Source organism: Pseudophryne corroboree, chromosome 10, assembly GCF_028390025.1.
Source record: "Pseudophryne corroboree isolate aPseCor3 chromosome 10, aPseCor3.hap2, whole genome shotgun sequence".
In the NCBI taxonomy this organism is placed as follows: domain Eukaryota; kingdom Metazoa; phylum Chordata; class Amphibia; order Anura; family Myobatrachidae; genus Pseudophryne; species Pseudophryne corroboree.
In genome coordinates this window covers 102,993,201-103,011,853 of record NC_086453.1, presented here as the reverse complement: position 1 = coordinate 103,011,853, position 18,653 = coordinate 102,993,201, and the positions used below count along the sequence as shown (strand labels likewise).

General features: G+C 45.9%; 1 protein-coding gene across 2 annotated transcripts in view; it reads right to left on the bottom strand.

Moving 5' to 3' along the window:
• Nucleotides 1–18,653, bottom strand: part of SHISA7 (shisa family member 7) — a 349,002-nt gene that overhangs the window by 7,979 nt on the left and 322,370 nt on the right. For both annotated transcript variants that reach the window (XM_063942679.1, XM_063942680.1), the window contains exons 4-5: nucleotides 16,851–16,910; nucleotides 3,815–3,970 (exon numbers count right to left, since the gene is read on the bottom strand). In XM_063942679.1, the coding sequence (XP_063798749.1) occupies nucleotides 3,815–3,970; nucleotides 16,851–16,910 (216 nt within the window). The remainder of the gene's footprint in view (nucleotides 1–3,814; nucleotides 3,971–16,850; nucleotides 16,911–18,653) is intronic.

Here is an 18,653-nt window from a genome sequence, read left to right as displayed (position 1 = left end):
TTGTCCTTTGTATTATACAGGGTTTATTTTGTGATTTTTAAAGATTCTATATTGTATGTTTAAATGCTGGAAGAGTTTCCATTTGCCTGCATATTGACTGCCTTAACCTAAACTCAGATTGCTTTCATGACTGGCGTGTCTGGCAGAGGTTCCGATGGCTGGGTGAATGCAACCAAGGTGAGACCGAGGTATACTTGGCTTTGTATTGGAGATGTAACCTTGTGAGATAGCACCTGGCCATCTTGAATTTATTTTGAAGTGGTGGCCTCTGGTGGTCATTGATAGAACTATCAGAATATAATATTTTCTTAACAGTATTTCCCGCTTATGCCACTTTCACATTGAAACGGGTCCTTCCCGGGTGCGACCCGGTATTGGACCCTTTCACATTGGCATCCCAACCGGCAAGATGATGGGTCGGGTTGCCATGGCGGGCAGGGGGGACAGAGCCTGCATCGGGGACGGGTGCGGAAATGGCGCTAGGAAATGAGATCATCTCCACGCCACCTCTGCCTCTGCTGTGAACGTGTCCTGGGTTGCATCGATCCGGCAACCCGTTCACACTACACCTGACCTGGTAATAACCCGGAAATAACTCTTCTTTATTCCCGGGTTTAATTACCGGGTCAGGCGTCCCAGGAATTCATCTGTGACCCCTTTCACACCGCACAGCGACCAGCGTTGACCTGGCAATATACCGGGTCGATACCGGCTTATTTGTGCGGTGTGAAAGGGGTATTAATAACATCTTCTGGACAGTACTGGATATATTTTTCTGCTCAAATAGTCTAATTCATTGAGGAGCATGAACGTTTTGTACTGGTACCAAAGAGTTGTCTTCTAGACTATAACTCTACGTGCCATTGTGGTAAATATTGGGGTCAGTATTGAAACTTGCACAAAGCCAGGATTTTTTATTGCAATAATTCCTCATGTCTGTGAAGATGAACAGAACCTGGTGCCGCTTTGCATTGAGTGTTGGCATATATAACTTGAGCATGGCAAGCTATCTCTTTGAACACAAGGTTGTTTTGTAGTCATTCCAATCTGGCAGTGGTAACTGTAAAATGATAGAATGCTGTAAATTAGAAAAGAGACTTTGATACTCCAAATTGGCATTAAAAGCACTATGTTTAGTGGACGCATGCTGAACATTATTACTCAGCCATAAGAAAAATGTGATCCAGCCATCTTGCAGTTGGCAAATATAACGCCTACAGTATTCCTCTAGCTTCAGATAAGTATATTATTCTGACTAATGGACTAAGGATGGAAAAAAGATGAGTTATTATTAATAGTAAGGCTAAGGGTACTAGTATAACATTTCTTCCAAAAACACATGGTAACATGAACACCCTGGTCAGACATAATATTGGCCCTCATTCCGAGTTGTTCGCTCGCAAGGCGAATGTAGCAGAGTTACACACGCTAAGCCGCCGCCTACTGGGAGTGAATCTTAGCTTCTTAAAATTGCGACCGACGTACGCGCAATATTGCGATTACAAACGAGTTAGCAGTTTCAGAGTAGCTCCAGACTTACTCTGCCTGTGCGATCATTTCAGTGCTTGTCGTTCCTGGTTGTCGTCACAAACACACCCAGCGTTCGCCCAGGCACTCCCACCGTTTCCCCGGCCACTCCTGCGTTTTTTCCGGAAACGGTAGCGTTTTCAGCCACACGCCCCTGAAACGCCGTGTATCCGCCCAGTAACACCCATTTCCTGTCAATCACATTACGATCGCCGGAGCGAAGAAAAAGCCGTGAGTAAAAATACTTTCTTCATAGTAAAGTTACTTGGCGCAGTCGCAGTGCGAACATTGCGCATGCGTACTAAGCGGATTTTCACTGCGATGCGATGAAAAATACCGAGCGAACAACTCGGAATGAGGGCCTTTGTCATGTATCCCATGTAGTCTAACAGTTGCCTGCATTGGCACAGCCAGGGCAGTGCAGGGGGACTAACTGCATCCCTTGCTGAAGAACTGTAAATAAAAAAGGCACTTACAGTATCTGGGGCAAGGGGCAGTTCGCCCCCACATATATTGGAGAAGGGTGCCAGTCAGTGCATTGCAGGACCAGCCAGAGGCTGCCTAGTGTTGTTTTTTTAAACAATGAAACAATATTGCTGGAAGCTGGTTTGAGTACAGAGGAGCGGAGGAGGGTGGATAGGTAGGTGGATGGGCATGCGTACCATAGCTTGCCACCTAGATGAAGCACATTACTCCTCCCCAACACTTGCAGAGGCCATGCAGCTTATTGCTGCAGTGCACGGCCCCTGTCTCCTCCCAGGTGATGCCTCCTCTTCCGCTTGTGTGGGCACTGCTCGTCTTGTTGCCCGCAGTTGGAAGACATCAGAAGAACTACTTTACAAAGCAATCTACTGCTTTACATATTCCTGTGGCAACAGTGTAAGCAGCACAGAAGAGCTAATTATATCAACTACAGGGTAGGTGGCACCGGGGGATGGGGGGGGGGGGGGGGTTTGGGGATATGGTGTATAATGTATGCAGTTTGGGTAAGTTAATGGGTATAAGGAAGTGAGTTTTATTATGAGGGTAAAGGGGTAATTAAGATGAAGGAATTAATGATTTTATTGGGGATACCAAGGTGCAGAGTTTTTCTTTTCAACCGAGTGAGGCAATGGGCGTGTTGCTTGAATTAATTGATGATGCAGGATGTAATTAATGATTAGAATAATGAAGACTTTGCTTTAATAGGCTAATTATGTTGAATGTGGTTGTTATGATGATGAGGGAGCTAATTACTAGTGATAGCAGGAGTTGCATGATGGTCAAAATAATGTTCTCTGTGTTGTATCATTGGGGTAAATTTACTAAGATGGGCGTTCTAATTAAGATGGGATGTTGCTCATAGCAACCAATCAGATTATGCTTCTCATTTATCTAGCACTTTCAGGAAGATAATACCTGGAATCTGATTGGTTGCTATGGGCAACATCCCATCTTAAATAGAACTCCCATTGTCTCAAAAACTGCTATATGCATTGTATAAGTCACAAAAATGCCATCTGTATTTTATGGCAGTCGCAAAAAATGTCTCTGTATTTTATGGTAGTCACAAAAATGTCTCTGCATTTTATGGCAGTCACAAAAATGTCTCTGTATTTTATGGCAGTCACAAAAAATTTCTCTGTATTTTGTGTCGGTCACTGCACTGCTGTATGTATGTACTGTATGGTGGTAACTAGAGGCTCTGTTTACCATTTAATAATCATTAGGATGCTGTATGTACTGTATGGCAGTAACTGGAGGCTCTGTATTCGGTATGGTGTTCTCTGGGATGCAGTGTTTACTGTATGATAATCATTGAGTTATGGCTGTACTGTGTGTGTGTGTGTGTGTGTGTGTGTGTGTGTGTGTGTGTGTGTGTGTGCGTGCGCGTGTGTGTGTGTAATGGTTATTAATGTAATGTCATGTATAAATCTTAGTGTCATTTGGATTAAAATAAAGTATTTAGATGTTGATATTTGAACTTTGAAACACCAGGGCAAGGGGCGCCCACATATATAAATATTGTACTGTATATAATGTACCTCCTAAATGAAAAATGTGAAAATCCATCTGCTGTTTACATGGATATCTTCAACTGTTTTGCAGTTTCCCCATTGGGATGCTCATAGTGGCAGCACACCCTGACTTTCATTGGGCTGATCAGTAAAAGGAGTGATGATGTAAGCATGGGCTGTGCGTGCAGTAGCACATCGTGCCCCAGCATACAGGATAACTTCGTATGCAGCTTTATTTCCTTCTGATAATACATGACATTCGGCAAGGTGACTTGTAGGAGGAGACTTACCTAGCCTCTTCAGGGAGGAGTACCTGCTGATGTCCGACTTGATGGCAGATTCGTAAGACGGTGGCAAATGGGAGAGGTTATGAAAAGAACGAGAGGATGACAAGGTGTTGTATCTAGTGGAAGAAGTTGGATGCTGAATATTGTTCATTCGGTAGTCTGGTAAAAGAAGTACATATTAATAACAATAGTAACAATACAACAAGTAATAAAGTAAGTTAAAGTCATTGGGGAAAATAAAGAAAAAAAATTTAATAAAATCAATATTTATAATTCATATAATAATATAAATAAATGTTGATATTCAACAACGTCTGGAAGATTTTAAAACGGGTCAGAGGTTGTGTGGGTTCTATCTATCTATCTATCTATCTATCTATCTATCTATCTATCTATCTATCTATCTATCTATCTATCTATCTTTATACACACATTTCAGATGGTCAACTGTCATTTGCTCCCAATTATTACCAGATTTTCGTTCCAACAAGCCAGATTGGAAGATAAATCTGTAGGTGTATGGGCACCTTTAGGAGCCTAACTATCTTTAAATATTTGCGGGATATTCCCTGAAAACAGCCATTTCAGGGGGTACCAACAAATATTAAGGATCCCCAGATGTAATATGAAGAGACTGCGGCAGATGTCTCTCATATGTGGTGTGGAATCTCCATTTTCATCAGCAAATGCAGCCCCCATAGGTATCTATGCTCTCCTGACGGATTTACAAAGCTCTAGAATGTGAAGCAACTCAACTGGTAGCGCTAACGCCAGGTGTCATTATCCTATAGTAGCCTATGAGCTACTGTTTTGCAAATTTTAATGGAGAGGGTTCCCCGGATCCTTCTCGGTCAGCCCTGCTGATGCGTACCTATGTGACAAGCTGGTGGTGAGCAGTTATGCTGTATACTGGCCAGCATTCTCACCAGCACCTGAACTGGTTGGCCAGGGCACCTTTCTGGAGGAATTCTATGATCTCCATTTACATAACAAATGATTCAAACCTAAATGTGGGTACACACTTGCCAATAAAGAAAACAACGTCGCTCATTTTATCCTTTCTGAGCGATATCGTATACCATATCGACTAGAGTGTACGCTGCCCAATGACGAGCGATGTGCGGCCCTGAGGGTCATTAATGCCCGTTGCAGTCTTTGGATGACAGTCCAAATTGAGTTGCATGCACGGCCCGTCCGCGGCGTGACGTCACTGAGCGATATCATTTGCATATCGCTCAGTGTATATGCACTGCCGACGACTGCTCCGGCAGGGAAGGGAACACACTAGGCAACGTCACTCATAGAGCACATCGCCTAGTGTGTACCCATCTTAAGAATAAACCTAAATTAAACCTAAGAATACTTTAAAAACTGAAAGAATACAGAAGAAATATAATGTTTTATTTGATTTCACAATGTTCGGATTCAGCCCATAAAATGCAAAAATGAAATTTACAAACATTGAGGAATCATAAGAAATAGGATTTTAATTACCTACCGGTAAATCCTTTTCTCGTAGTCCATAGGGGATACTGGGAATCCATTTAGTACCATGGGTATAGACGGGTCCACTTGGAGCCATGGGCACTATAGAAATTTGATAACGTGTGCTGGCTCCTCCCTCTATGCCCCTCCTACCAGACTCAGTCTAGGAAACTGTGCCCGAGGAGACGGACATACTTTGAGAGAAGGATATAGATAAGGAAAGTGGTGAGATTTCGAACCAGCACAACTATAACAAGAGGAAAGCCATGCTAACCAAACTTGAAAACAGGAACAGCAACAGCTGAACCAAACAACAGTACTTAACAAATAACAGTGCAGGAAGAACGAAGCACCAGGCAGGCGCCCAGTATCCCCTATGGACTACCAGAAAAGGATTTACCGGTAGGTAATTAAAATCCTATTTTCTCTTACGTCCTAGGGGATACTGGGAATCCATTTAGAACCATGAGGAAGTACCAAAGCTCCCAAACTGGGTGGGAGAGTGCTGAGGTTCCTGCAAAACTGATTAACCAAACTGAAGGTCCTCAGAGGCAAGGTATCACACTTGTAAAACTTGGCAAACGTGTTCGACCCTGACCAAGTAGCTTCTCGTCAGAGCTGTAATGCCGACACCCCCCGTGCAGCCACCCAAGAGGAACCTACCGACCTAGTAGAGTGGGGCTGTACAGATTTTGGGATCGGCAAACCTGCCGTGGAATAAGCATGCTGGATAGTGAGCCTGATCCAGCGTGCAATTGACTGCTTCGAAGCAGGACACCCAATCTTGTTGGCATCATAGAGAACGAACAGCAAGTCCGATTTCCTGTGATGAGCAGTTCGCTTTACATACACCTTCAAAGCCCGTACAACGGCCAAGGACTTTGAGGTAGCAGAGGTGTCAGTAACCACCGGAACCACAATTGGCTGGTTGATGTGAAACACAGACACCACCTTCGGAAGGAATTGCTGACGAGTCCTGAGTTCAGCTCAGTCCTCATGGAAAATCAAGTAGGGGCGCTTGTGAGACAATGTGGACCTCAGGGACAGAAGCCAATTTTTTCTGAAAGAAAATAGACAAGGCCGAAATCTGAACTTTTATGGAGCCTAGCAATAGGCCCACATCAACTCCCAATTGCAGAAAAAGCAGGAAACGTCCCAGATGAAATTCCACAGTAGAATATTGTCTTCTCTCACACCAAGAGACATATTTCTTACAGATACAATGGTAATGTTTTGACGTTACCCCTTTCCTGGCAAGTCGGGATGACCTTGTCAGGAATCCCTCTCCTGGCTAGAATCACCCTGTGACAGAGTACTCTCCACTAGCTCTATGTCCACCTCCCCTTCCTCCATTTTTGTCCCATCATTATCAGAGTCAGAATGCAGGCTATGGGCCAAAGTACGTTTTTGCGGACCAATGGTAGAGGACTGAGACGCTGGTTTGAGTACTGAGTGCTTTTGCATAAACTCAGCCATAGACTTTCTTAAGTATTGCGTCTCTTTCTCATTATGAGATACTGTATATACTCGAGTATAATTCGACCCGAATATAAGCCAAGGCACCTAATTTTACCACAAAAACCAGGGAAAACTTATTGACTCGAGTATTAGCCTAGGGTGGGAAATGCAGCTCTAGCCGTACACAGCCCTCAGTGCCAGATATGCCCTCATACTGCCAGATATGCCCCACAGTGCCTGATGTGCCAGATATGCCCTCATGCTGCCAGATGTGCCCCACAGTGCCAGATGTGCCAGATATGCCCTCATGCTGCCAGATATGCCCCACAGTGCCAGATATGCCCTCATACTGCCAGATATGCCCCCACAGTGCCAGATATGCCCCACAGTGCCTGATGTGCCCTCATGCTGCCAGATATGCCCACAGTGCCAGATATGCCCCCACAGTGCCAGATATGCCCCACAGTGCCAGATGTGCCAGATATGCCCCCACAGTGCCAGATATGCCCCACAGTGCCTGATGTGCCAGATATGCCCTCATACTGCCAGATATGCCCTCATACTGCCAGATATGCCCCACAGTGCCAGATATGCCCTCATGCTGCCAGATATGCTCCACAGTGCCAGATATGCCCCCACAGTGCCAGATATGCCCCACAGTGTCAGATGTGCCAGATATGCCCTCATGCTGCCAAATATGCCCACAGTGCCATATGTGCCAGATATGCCCTCATGCTGCCAGATATGCCCCCTCATGCTGCCAGATATGCCCACTCATAGTGCCAGATATGCCCCCTCATAGTGCCAGATAAGTCCCCTCAGTGCCACATATGTCGTCCCCCCCAAGTGCCAAATATACTCCCCCAGTGCATGTTACTTACCCTCCGTCGCTCCCGCGCTGTCTTCTGAAGGAGGGACAGATATGCCCCACAGTGCCTGATGTGCCAGATATGCCCTCATGCTGCCAGATATGCCCCACAGTGCCAGATATGCCCTCATACTGCCAGATATGCCCCCACAGTGCCAGATATGCCAGATATGCCCTCATACTGCCAGATATGCCCCCACAGTGCCAGATATGCCAGATATGCCCTCATACTGCCAGATATGCCCCACAGTGCCTGATGTGCCAGATATGCCCTCATGCTGCCAGATATGCCCCAATGCCAGATGTGCCAGATATGCCTCACAGTGCCAGATGTGCCAGATATGCCCCCACAGTGCCAGATATGCCCCACAGTGCCTGATGTGCCAGATATGCCCTCATACTGCCAGATATGCCCTCATACTGCCAGATATGCCCCCACAGTGCTAGATATGACCTCATACTGCCAGATATGCCCCACAGTGCCAGATATGCCCTCATGCTGCCAGATATGCCCCACAGTGCCAGATATGCCCTCATACTGCCAGATATGCCCCACAGTACCAGATGTGCCAGATATGCCCTCATGCTGCCAGATATGCCCCCTCATAGTGCCAGATATGCCCCCTCATAGTGCCAGATATGCCCCCTCATAGTGCCAGATAAGTCCCCTCAGTGCCACATATGTCGTCCCCCCCAAGTGCCAAATATGCTCCCCCAGTGCATGTTACTTACCCTCCGTCGCTCCCGCGCTGTCTTCTGAAGGAGGGACACGGAGCACACAGCGCGCACCTCTCCTGTGTCCCTCCTGCATCTCCGGCGGCGGGTCTATTAAAGGAAGTGCCGGTTCGTGAGCCAATCAGAGCTCACGAACGGGTACTTCCTTTAATAGACCTGCTGCTGCCGCCGGAGATGCAGGAGGGACACAGGAGAGGCGCGCGCTGTGCGCTCCGTGTCCCTCCTTCACACTGCTCTCCCTGTCACACTGCTCTCCCTGCACTGACTCGAGTATAAGCCGAGGGGGCTTTTTCAGCACACAAAAAAGTGCTGAAAAAGTCGGATTATACTCGAGTATATACGGTCATTTAGTAGAGATGGTAGAAATCATCCCCCTAATGGAAACCAGCCATGCTGGCTCCGCCCCACTAGCCTGAGAAGGGATATGATTACATGATATACACTCTTTGCCTCATATAGGTGGTCATTCCGAGTTGATCACTCGCTAGCTATTTTTGCAGCCGTTCAAATGATATGCCGCCTCCCACTGGGAGTGTATATTAGCTTAGCAGAAGTGCGAACGAAAGGATGTCAGAGCGGCTACAAAGTTTTTTTGTGCAGTTTTAGAGTAGCTCAAAACCTACTCAGCGCTTGCAATGACTTCAGACTGTTCAGTTCCTGTTTTGACGTCACAAACACGCCCTGCGTTCGCACAGCCACGCCTGCGTTTTTCCTGGCACGCCTGCGCTTTTCCTGGCACGCCTGCTTTTTTTCGAACACTGCCTGAAAACGGTCAGTTGACACCCAGAAATGCCCACTTCATGTCAATCACTCTGCTGCCAGCAGTGCGACTGAAAAACTTTGCTAGACCTTGTGTGAAACTACAGCGTTCGTTGTAATAGTACGTCATGCGTGCGCATTGCGCCGCGTATGCATACGCAGAAGTGCCGTTTTTTTGCCTCATCGCTGCACAGCGAACGAATGCAGCTAGCGAACAACTCGGAATGACCACCATAATGCAGCAGTAACAGCACACTCACAGGAAAAGGTTAAATGTACAATTAACCCACAAAGAATCCTTCCTGAGAGACACAGAGAGAGGATAGAACCATCACTCGGCGCTCTTATCGCTAAAGCCAAGCTTAGCCGGGTCGCAGACTAAGTACCTAGATTAGGGACTTAGTACATTAGTATATAGCTCCCCCCTGCTATGACCCCCTCGTACCGCTGAGGTAAACTGGAGGCTTTCCGGAGGAGCTGCGCGTCCCTGTAGTCAGCATCTGTGTTGGAAAATGGCACCTGTGAGCTACTGGATCTGCTCATAGTGAAGCCCCCTTGCAATGGTGCGCTGTCTTCCCGCTCTTCTTTATACTGGCTGTATGTGTCTAAGTGCGTAAAATGGAGTAAGTCCCCTTTTAAGCTGCAATGCCAGTCTGGGTACTGTGTACACATACTGTGTACTAAATCTGGAGACTCAGTCTGCCCCATGTAGAAGCCGTGCGTCTCCGTACCCTGATGCCACCATAATGGCCGGTGACCCGCTAACCGGGACGCCGGCTTAGTACTCACCACTCTTCATTCTTCTGGCTCTGTTAGTGGTGGCGGTGTGCTGCAGGAACGTACGCTCGCCGTGATGGGGCTTGCGAATAGTTCCCTCAGGAGCTAATGTCCTGTCAGTGGGGAACGGGACCATTAACCCTTACTGGGGTTGGGCCATCCCCCCACCCCCCTCACGTACCACGAAGCAGGCAGGCTGGTGCCACCCAGTCCTGCCTGAAAATAACAAACATTAAAAATAAATGCAGAAAACTCTTCAGGAGCTTCCAGAGATGTGACCGGCTCCATCGGGCACATTTTCTAAGCTGAGTCTGGCAGGAGGGGCATAGAGGGAGGAGCCAGCACACGTTTATCAAACTTCTATAGTGCCCATGGCTCCAATTGGACCCGTCTATACCCATGGTACTAAATGGATTCCCAGTATCCCCTAGGACGCAAGAGAAAAACAAATGATATATTAGGAAGTGCGAAACCAGATTACCAGAATAGGGAATTCAGAAAGGCACCTATCTTATTCAAACTCACATATTCCACTAGATTAAGTGAAGGGCGCCTGGTTGGAAGTGCAGTAACCAGACTGGGTTTTACCACACTGGGGGAGATTTTTCAATTGTAAGACATTGGTTTACACCAGTACTAAATAAATCTGTGAGTAGTGTAAAAATTTAACCAACAAGAATCAAACAATGGATGACATTACTCAACTAATGTACTGCAATATATCACATACAATGTACAAGAATGATGCAATACATAAGAAAAGGACATTTTGGGGGATATTCAATTAGGCTAATTGCTGCATTGACCCATTCAATAAGAGGGGAGTACCCCTTGTGTGAATCCTTGATGTTGGACTGCAAGGAAAACAGCACAATTGGGGGTTCAGACGCGGGGAAAACCCATTGATTGCGCAGTTTACGCGGAATCAGTGGGCTTCCGCATTTAAAACCCTGTTCTTAGGTGCAGGAAAAAGGCTATTTTATTGAATAGCCTTTCCCTGCACCGCGTGATTTTAGCTGGCAATTAGGCGCAGGGTAAACCCCACAGCTATTTGAGGTTAAAAGTCAGGATCAGTCAGCATCTGAGAAACATTAGAAATAATTGTAAGCTGCACAGTGCTTCTGATTATTATATCAGACATAACTCATGTCAGGCGTCTTACATTTTGCCAATTTGCAAAGTGGGGAAAAGGATTATATAAAGGATTAACAAGGAGAAGGCTAGATAGATATTCAAATTAAATACTCTGGTACCCAATGATCTAATCATAGATTCTGAAATGAAATCAATACAGGGGATAAACGGCATAACTCTGGGTATAGATAAGTGGCGATAAACAACTGTGAGGAATCAGAAAGGAACTATAATAAGTAATCTAATATCATTCATTATCAGACCGGCTTATATGTATAGTCTGCTGTTACAATGATATGTGTGACGGGTGAAATTATCTTATGTCATCATTTATATTAATGTAACAGCATCTCCTAAGGTACAAGTTACGTTTCCTCTGTAATTGGGATAACGACAATTGGTGATGAAACATGTGTAGTATATTTGATAATCAGGCTGCCACTATCCCCACTGGCATCACATATGTATCTGTCTATGTTTGGAAATACGAAGAGGAGTTTCTGTATATTTTATATGGTTTTTAATTATTTTTGTTTGACACAAGAATATTTCACATGTTACACGAACAGCAATAGAGGAATTTCCAGCTTTGCTTTCTATGGGGCCTATTCACCATTGGGCATGATAGCCCCCAGATAATTAAGTATCCAACTCACTGGGGGGTATTCAATTGTTTGAAAAGTCAGTTGGATGTCTGTTTTTTCCTAATAGACAGGTCACCCAACCGACTTTTCAAACATTTGAATTTCCCCCACTGAGTGTTGCGGTGGTGGTTACTTAATAACCAGAGCAATTCAGCATTGCTCCGGTGCAGGGACAGCTGCCCTGAAAAGCACTTGTATCCACCACGATCAGTAACACTGCTACTTCAGGAGTGCTAGTTCTGCCCTATACACATGAGTGACCTGAGGCCACACATGTGCATTGCCACAGGTCACTCAGGGTGTAGTACGGTATGCCGGCGCTCGGGCTCCCGGCGACCAGCATACCAGCGCCGGGAGCCCGACCGCCGGCATACCGACAGCATGGCGAGCGCTAAGGAGCCCCTTGCGGGCTCGCTGCGCTCACCACGCTGCGGGCACGGTGGCGCGCTACACTATTTTATTCTCCCTCCAGGGGGGTCGTGGACCCCCACGAGGGAGAATAGTTGTCGGTATGCCGGGTGTTGGGATTCCGGCGCCGGTATACTGTGCGCCGGGATCCCGACATTCGGCATACAGAAGACCACCCGGTCACTCACTGTGGAAGAGGCAGAGGGATCCGCTCGGAACCCTCTTCACAACCATAAGAAGGCGCGAGGCTCCGGGTAACAGCTCCATCTGAAGAGTTTGCTGAATATAAGGATGGGCCGTTACAAAAAAACATGCGGAAACTAGCATTTCTGGATGTGGGATGAGCCCATTAGTGATGATGAATAGGCCCTATGAGTGACTTGCTTTACCTCAGTTCATTACTGCAGTCTGTCGCATTAAGACGCAGATCTACAACTGGTACATATTCCACTCAATGGGGGGTCATTACGAGTTGTTCGCTCGTTGCCGATTTTCGCAACGGAGCGATTAAGGCAAAAATGCGCATGCGCATTGTTCGCAGTGCGCATGCGGTTAGTATTTTAGCTCAAAACTTAGTAGATTTACTCACGTCCGAACGAAGATTTTTCATCGTTGAAGTAATCGGAGTGTGATTGACAGGAAGTGGGTGTTTCTGGGCGGAAACTGGCCGTTTTCTGGGAGTGTGCGGAAAAATGCAGGCGTGCCAGGGAAAAACGCGGGAGTGTCTGGAGAAACGGGGGAGTGGCTGGGCGAACGCTGGGTGTGTGTGTGTCAAACCAGGAACAAAACTGACTGAACTGATCGCTATTTGTGAGTAGGTCTGGAGCTACTCAGAAACTGCTAAGAAATTTCTATTCGCAATTCTGCTAATCTTTCGTTCGCTATTCTGCCAAGCTAAGATACACTCCCAGAGGGCGGCGGCTTAGCGTATGCAATGCTGCTAAAAGCAGCTAGCGAGCGAACAACTCGGAATCACCCCCAATATCACCTAGTGCATGGGTTAGCATGGGACTTCAACCTGCGGCCCTCCAGCTGCTGTGAAACCACACATCCCAGCATGTCCTGCATCAGTTTTAGCATGCCTTAATACCAAAACTGTGGCAGGGCATGCTGGGATGTGTAGTTCCATAGCAGATGGAGGGCAGCAAGTTGAAGACCCATGGGTTTGCCTGTCACGGAAGGGCAAGTATTGCTGACAATGGGTGGGATTCAAATGATTTATCACGCCCAATTTTCTTTCTAAAATGATCTCCGTTATTGCGCATATTGCACCCATAGTGATCAGGTTTAGATGTGTAAAGGATTGGGTGCCTCCCTACTCCGGGGGTACTGAGCTAAAATAATGATACCACGCACCTGAGGGCAGAAACAGAACGGGTGTGGAAAGGGGTGAAAAGAATTTAATCCCGCCCAATGAGTGATATTCTTGTTATCACTTGTTACGAATGTTAAATGGCGGTCCAGCCAATCAGCTCCTGTCATTTATCAAACATGTGACATTTAGGAGCTGATTGGGTGGAGCACCATTTAACATTCGTAATGAGTGATAACAAGAATATCACTCGTTGTTATATATGCCCCTTAGTGTGTTACTTAGGTGGCAGGTTCTGGCCACTTCACTGGTGGACTACATAAACTTTGTTTTGGATAAGGAAGACAAACATGGAGATATATAACCCTGTGGTTACCTCAGACATTTGCAATTTCTGTGTAGAGATAGTCAAGAACAAAATTTGCCCTTGGCGCACAAGGGACCCTATTCAGTAAGGATTGCAAATTCTGCTTTTTAGCAGAATTTGCAATCCTTAGTCTCGCATGCTGGGGTCCGCCCATTGCAGGGTAAGGCCGCCCAGCATGCTAATTGCCGCACCCCCTCTGCAACCACGCTGAAATTGCTGTCGCACCGCAAATTCAGCATGATTGCTGAAAGTAGGGAAACCTCCTGCCTGGCTGCGACGGCAGGAGGCCCGACGCCATCTTTGTGATCGGAGCTGCTATGTGTGATGTCATGCAGCCACTCCGATCATTCCTACGTCCCCCAGTCGTGCTGCCATTCCCCCTTTTCCCGGCCACCGCCCCTACAACGCTCCTTCTCCGCCTGGGAAATGGAGTGTTGCCGCCCCCCTCCCGCTCTGCGAACGCCTCTGCCTGATTGGCAGTAAATGCGGGCACATGCGCAGGATGGGCTCTTCGCATGCGCCCACATCAGCATTGCATTTTTTGTGGTCCAACCTGAATAAGCTTCAAGGTTTGCAAAAGAAGCACATGTAATGTGTATTTGTGTATTGTGGTAAAACTACTGGTTTAAAGAAACGGGAAGCTTCTGGTGTGGTATAGAAGATTTACAATGTCTAGGTCGACAGGTAATGTAATAGGGTGCGAGTTGTAAACTTGTACCTAGAATATGTCCAAAAAAATTAAATAAAAAATAGACCAGCTTCTGGCTGGCGAGTCTGACAGAACCACGCACAGATCAGTGAGATCTGTGCATGCTTCTGTCTGTAAACGAGACAAAGAGTTAAAAATTTAAAAACAAAATTACGTGCAGTCCAAGTTGCATTATATGGTTAACCACAAGGTTTATAGAAGTACACCACAAGGTTGACTTCTATTAACCTTGCGGTTAACCACATAATGCTGCTGTTCCAACAATATACTACTATGAAGCTTTCTCACCATAGAAGTCTAAGGGGGAAAGTGTGTGGGTGTGATATGCCTATATGCTACAAGCTCAGGAAAATGTAACTTTCCAGAGCTTGTGCCCGATAGACAACACCACCTATAGATAGCATTGCCTATAGAAGGCCATGGGCTTTATTAATCTGGAAGTAAGTTCTTCGCTGGGGCAGCTCTATCCCGAAAGAGCTGTCCCGGCAGCAGGTGCGTCTTCAGAGTGGAGGATGCCCGTATGCAGTCTCCTTCTGGACCCCCTCCTGTCTAGCCGGCAACACTCTTGACTATGAGCACTAGGGTAACTAGAGTACCCTAGCGCTGTCCAGGAGTGCGCATGTGCAGGTCTCAGGGAATATGGCGCTGCGGAAATTTTCCCAGTGATTTCCTGACTGTGCTTGAGTAAAACACAGGGAAAACGGCTGCTGCGACATTTTCCCAGGTATTTCGGCAGCCGAGCTGCAGCGACACGGGACTCCAGAGGGTATGTCGCATCGCACACACTGCACCCATTATAGATATGCCAGTGCCCAGCAGTTAAGCAGACACACTGATATGCATGAGAATAGGGGCGGGATGTATCCCAATTCATTTGCGATACATGAGACATCCTGCCTGAATGAAGTACTCAGTAAAGGTGGTCAACTTGAACAGCCAATCAGAAGTGACTTGCTAATGCTGCTGATCGCCATAATTGTGTATTCTGCACTATCCCTCCAGCACTTGCACGAGATTTACTACTGGACAGGCGTATGTGTCAGTGCTCAGGCATATGAGAACACACTATTACTAGATATAGCCCACAGTATGTGTGCCTGTCTCTTCTCTCGCGTTTCTATTTCTCTAGGCGCATGGAGTTGTACAGTAGGTGGAAGATATGACCTCATCTTTATTGGGATGCGTGTATATATTTTTAAAGCAACTGCACACAGTACAAAAATGTGTATTTTATGTAAAAAGACCGCCGGGATGCAGTCAATTTACCTCCAATCAAAATCCAGACGGTCGAAATCCCGACAGCAATTGACCGACGGTCAAAATCCCGACATGGACAAAATACCGACATTTAAAATACCGACAAGGTCAAAATACAGACATGTAAAATGCCAACAGGTCAAAATACCGACATTAGTTTTTCATGATTTTTTCATTGAAACCGACTTGTTCATACTTTACCATCCCAGTGGACCTGGAGGGGGAATATAATAGTGTGCCGAGCGCAGCGATCCATGCGAGGGGACGCGGTACACGTTTATGGTGTCCATGTCGACCTATGTCGACATATACTCAAAAAACCACTGAAAATGCATTTCGGTATTTTGACCTATCAGCATTTTACATGTCGGTATTTTGACCTTGTCTGTATTTTAAATGTCGGTATTTTGTCCATGTAGGGATTTTGACCTTGTCGGGATTTCGACCGTCGGGATTTTGATTGGAGTTATTTCATACCGATCCCAGACCTACAGCACATCCTAGTCTGGGATCCGGTCTCTAGGTCGACAGTAACTAGGTCGACACTATCTAGGTCAACCAATATTGGTCGTCAGTAACTAGGTTGACAGGGTCTCTAGGTCCACAGGGTCTCTAGGTTGACATGTTCTAGGTTGACGGGTCAAAAGGTCGAGATGAGTTCTTTGCTGTTTTTTTCTTTTTTTTAACCTTTTCATACTTAAGCATCCACGTGGACTACAATTGGGAACGGTAACCTGTGCCGAGCGAAGCGGTAGCGGAGCGAGGCACCTTGCCCGAAGCATGATGAGCAAAGCGAGCCATGCGAGGGGACATAGTGCACTAATTGGGGTTCCCGGTCACTCTACGATGAAAACGACACCAATTTTTTTTCAAAACTCATGTCAACCTTTTGACCTAGACCATGTCGACCTAAAGACTCTGTCGACGTAGAGACCCTATCGACCTAGTTACTGTCGACCAATAGTGGTTGACCTAGACACTGTCGACCTAGTTACCATCTACCTTCCATACCACACCCTCCTAGTCTACATGAGCCCCACTGCTGGGATGCTCCCTATATCCAAAACACAAATACAGATTGATACAGTATATTTTATTTAAGCAGTTATAGCAATATAAAACTTACCTAACGTTGCTGAATGCTTCGGGCTATTAACAGTGAGGATAAAATTATGATGCAGATTATCTACAAAACCAAAAAGAAATAAGAATTACAGAAAATCATTATTCATATACATTGTAATGTATGACCAAAACGACATATTTCTGATTAATGTGCAAAACATCTTCATATGGGATTATGGGCCTACTTCAAGGTTGATTGCAAAATTATCTTTTTCCTCTAGTGCACAAAACCATGTGCACTGCACATGGGCAGATGTAACATGTGCAGAGAGAGTTAGATTTGGGTTGGTTATATTGTTTCTGTGCAGGGTAAATACTGGCTGCTTTATTTTTACATTGCAATTTAGATTTCAGTTTGAATACAGCCCACCCAAATCTAACTCTCTCTGCACATGTTATATTTGCCCCTCCTGCAGTGCACATGGGGGGGGGGGGTAATTCCAAGTTGATCGCAGTAAGAATTTTGTTAGCAGTTGGGCAAAACCATGTGCACTGCAGGGGAGGCAGATATAACATGTGCTGACAGAGTTAGATTTGGGTGTGGTGTGTTCAATCTGCAATCTAATTTGCAGTGTAAAAATAAAGCAGTCAGTATTTACCCTGCACAGAAACAAATAACCCACCCAAATCTAACTCTCTCTGCACATGTTATATCTGCCCCCCCTGCAGTGCACATGGTTTTGCCCAAACTGCTAACAAATTTGCTGCTGCGATCAACTTGGAATTACCCCCATGGTTTTGCCCATTGGAGGAAAATGTTGTTTTGCAATCAACCTTGAATTAGGCCCTATGCCCATTATCATACTAAACCATATGTATTCTTTTCTTACTGATCTCTTATTAAAACATACAGTATGTATTTACCATCTATACCTGTACAACTATCTCTTGGTTACACTGATAAATCCAGACATTTGTGTAACCCTGTAGGAATTTAGGAGACATGATTATTGGATTTCAGAATTTTGTAAAAATATGTAAATAAATTCATTGGGAACAAGTGCTCCACCAAGACAAAGGAATGGTGAGCACCTAACATAGGGGCAGATGTATTAACCTGGAGAAGGCATGAGGAAGTGTTAAACCAGTGATATGTGCAAGGTGATAACGCACCAGCCAATCAGCTCCAATATGCAAATTGACAGTTAGGAGCTGATTGGCTGGTGCGTTTATCACCTTCCGACTTATAACTGCTTTATCACTTCCTTATGCTGTCTCTAGTCTTAATACAATTATCTTATTAAAGAACAGTCATTTAGGCCTAAGCTATAAAACACATGCTTTATATGACAAATAATAGGGTTATCTGATATTTTACTAACAAATCTTTACCACAATGGGCCGGATTCAGAGATGGATGTCACTGCGCATGTGTCTAAGTTGCACTGCATGTCCGGCCGGCACTGGTTTTGCTATGGCGGTCGCAGTGAGAATTTATTTTTGCGTTTGTGGGAGTAATGCCAGAGTGGTAGCTCAAACGCAGGGGTGTCACAATCGTATTTGGGGCGTGTTTCAACCTGTGACTGCGATCCCGTGCTTAGTCAAAAGGGCCATATCATCTTCCTTTCAGCGGCATAGCTGCGCGACAATAGAGTCATTGAGAATGTAAATTTTTGTCCAGTAGTTGCGTGTATGTAAGCAGTGGGTCAGAGACGCTGATTATAGGCGTATCCAGACTTGGACTGGCCCACAGGGCTACAGGGGAAGCCCCCAGTGGGCCCCACTGCCTGGGGGCCCACCTCCTGCTCTAAGGATCAGGTTCTAGACTGTGCATTTGAATTATACATTATACATATGTTACCTT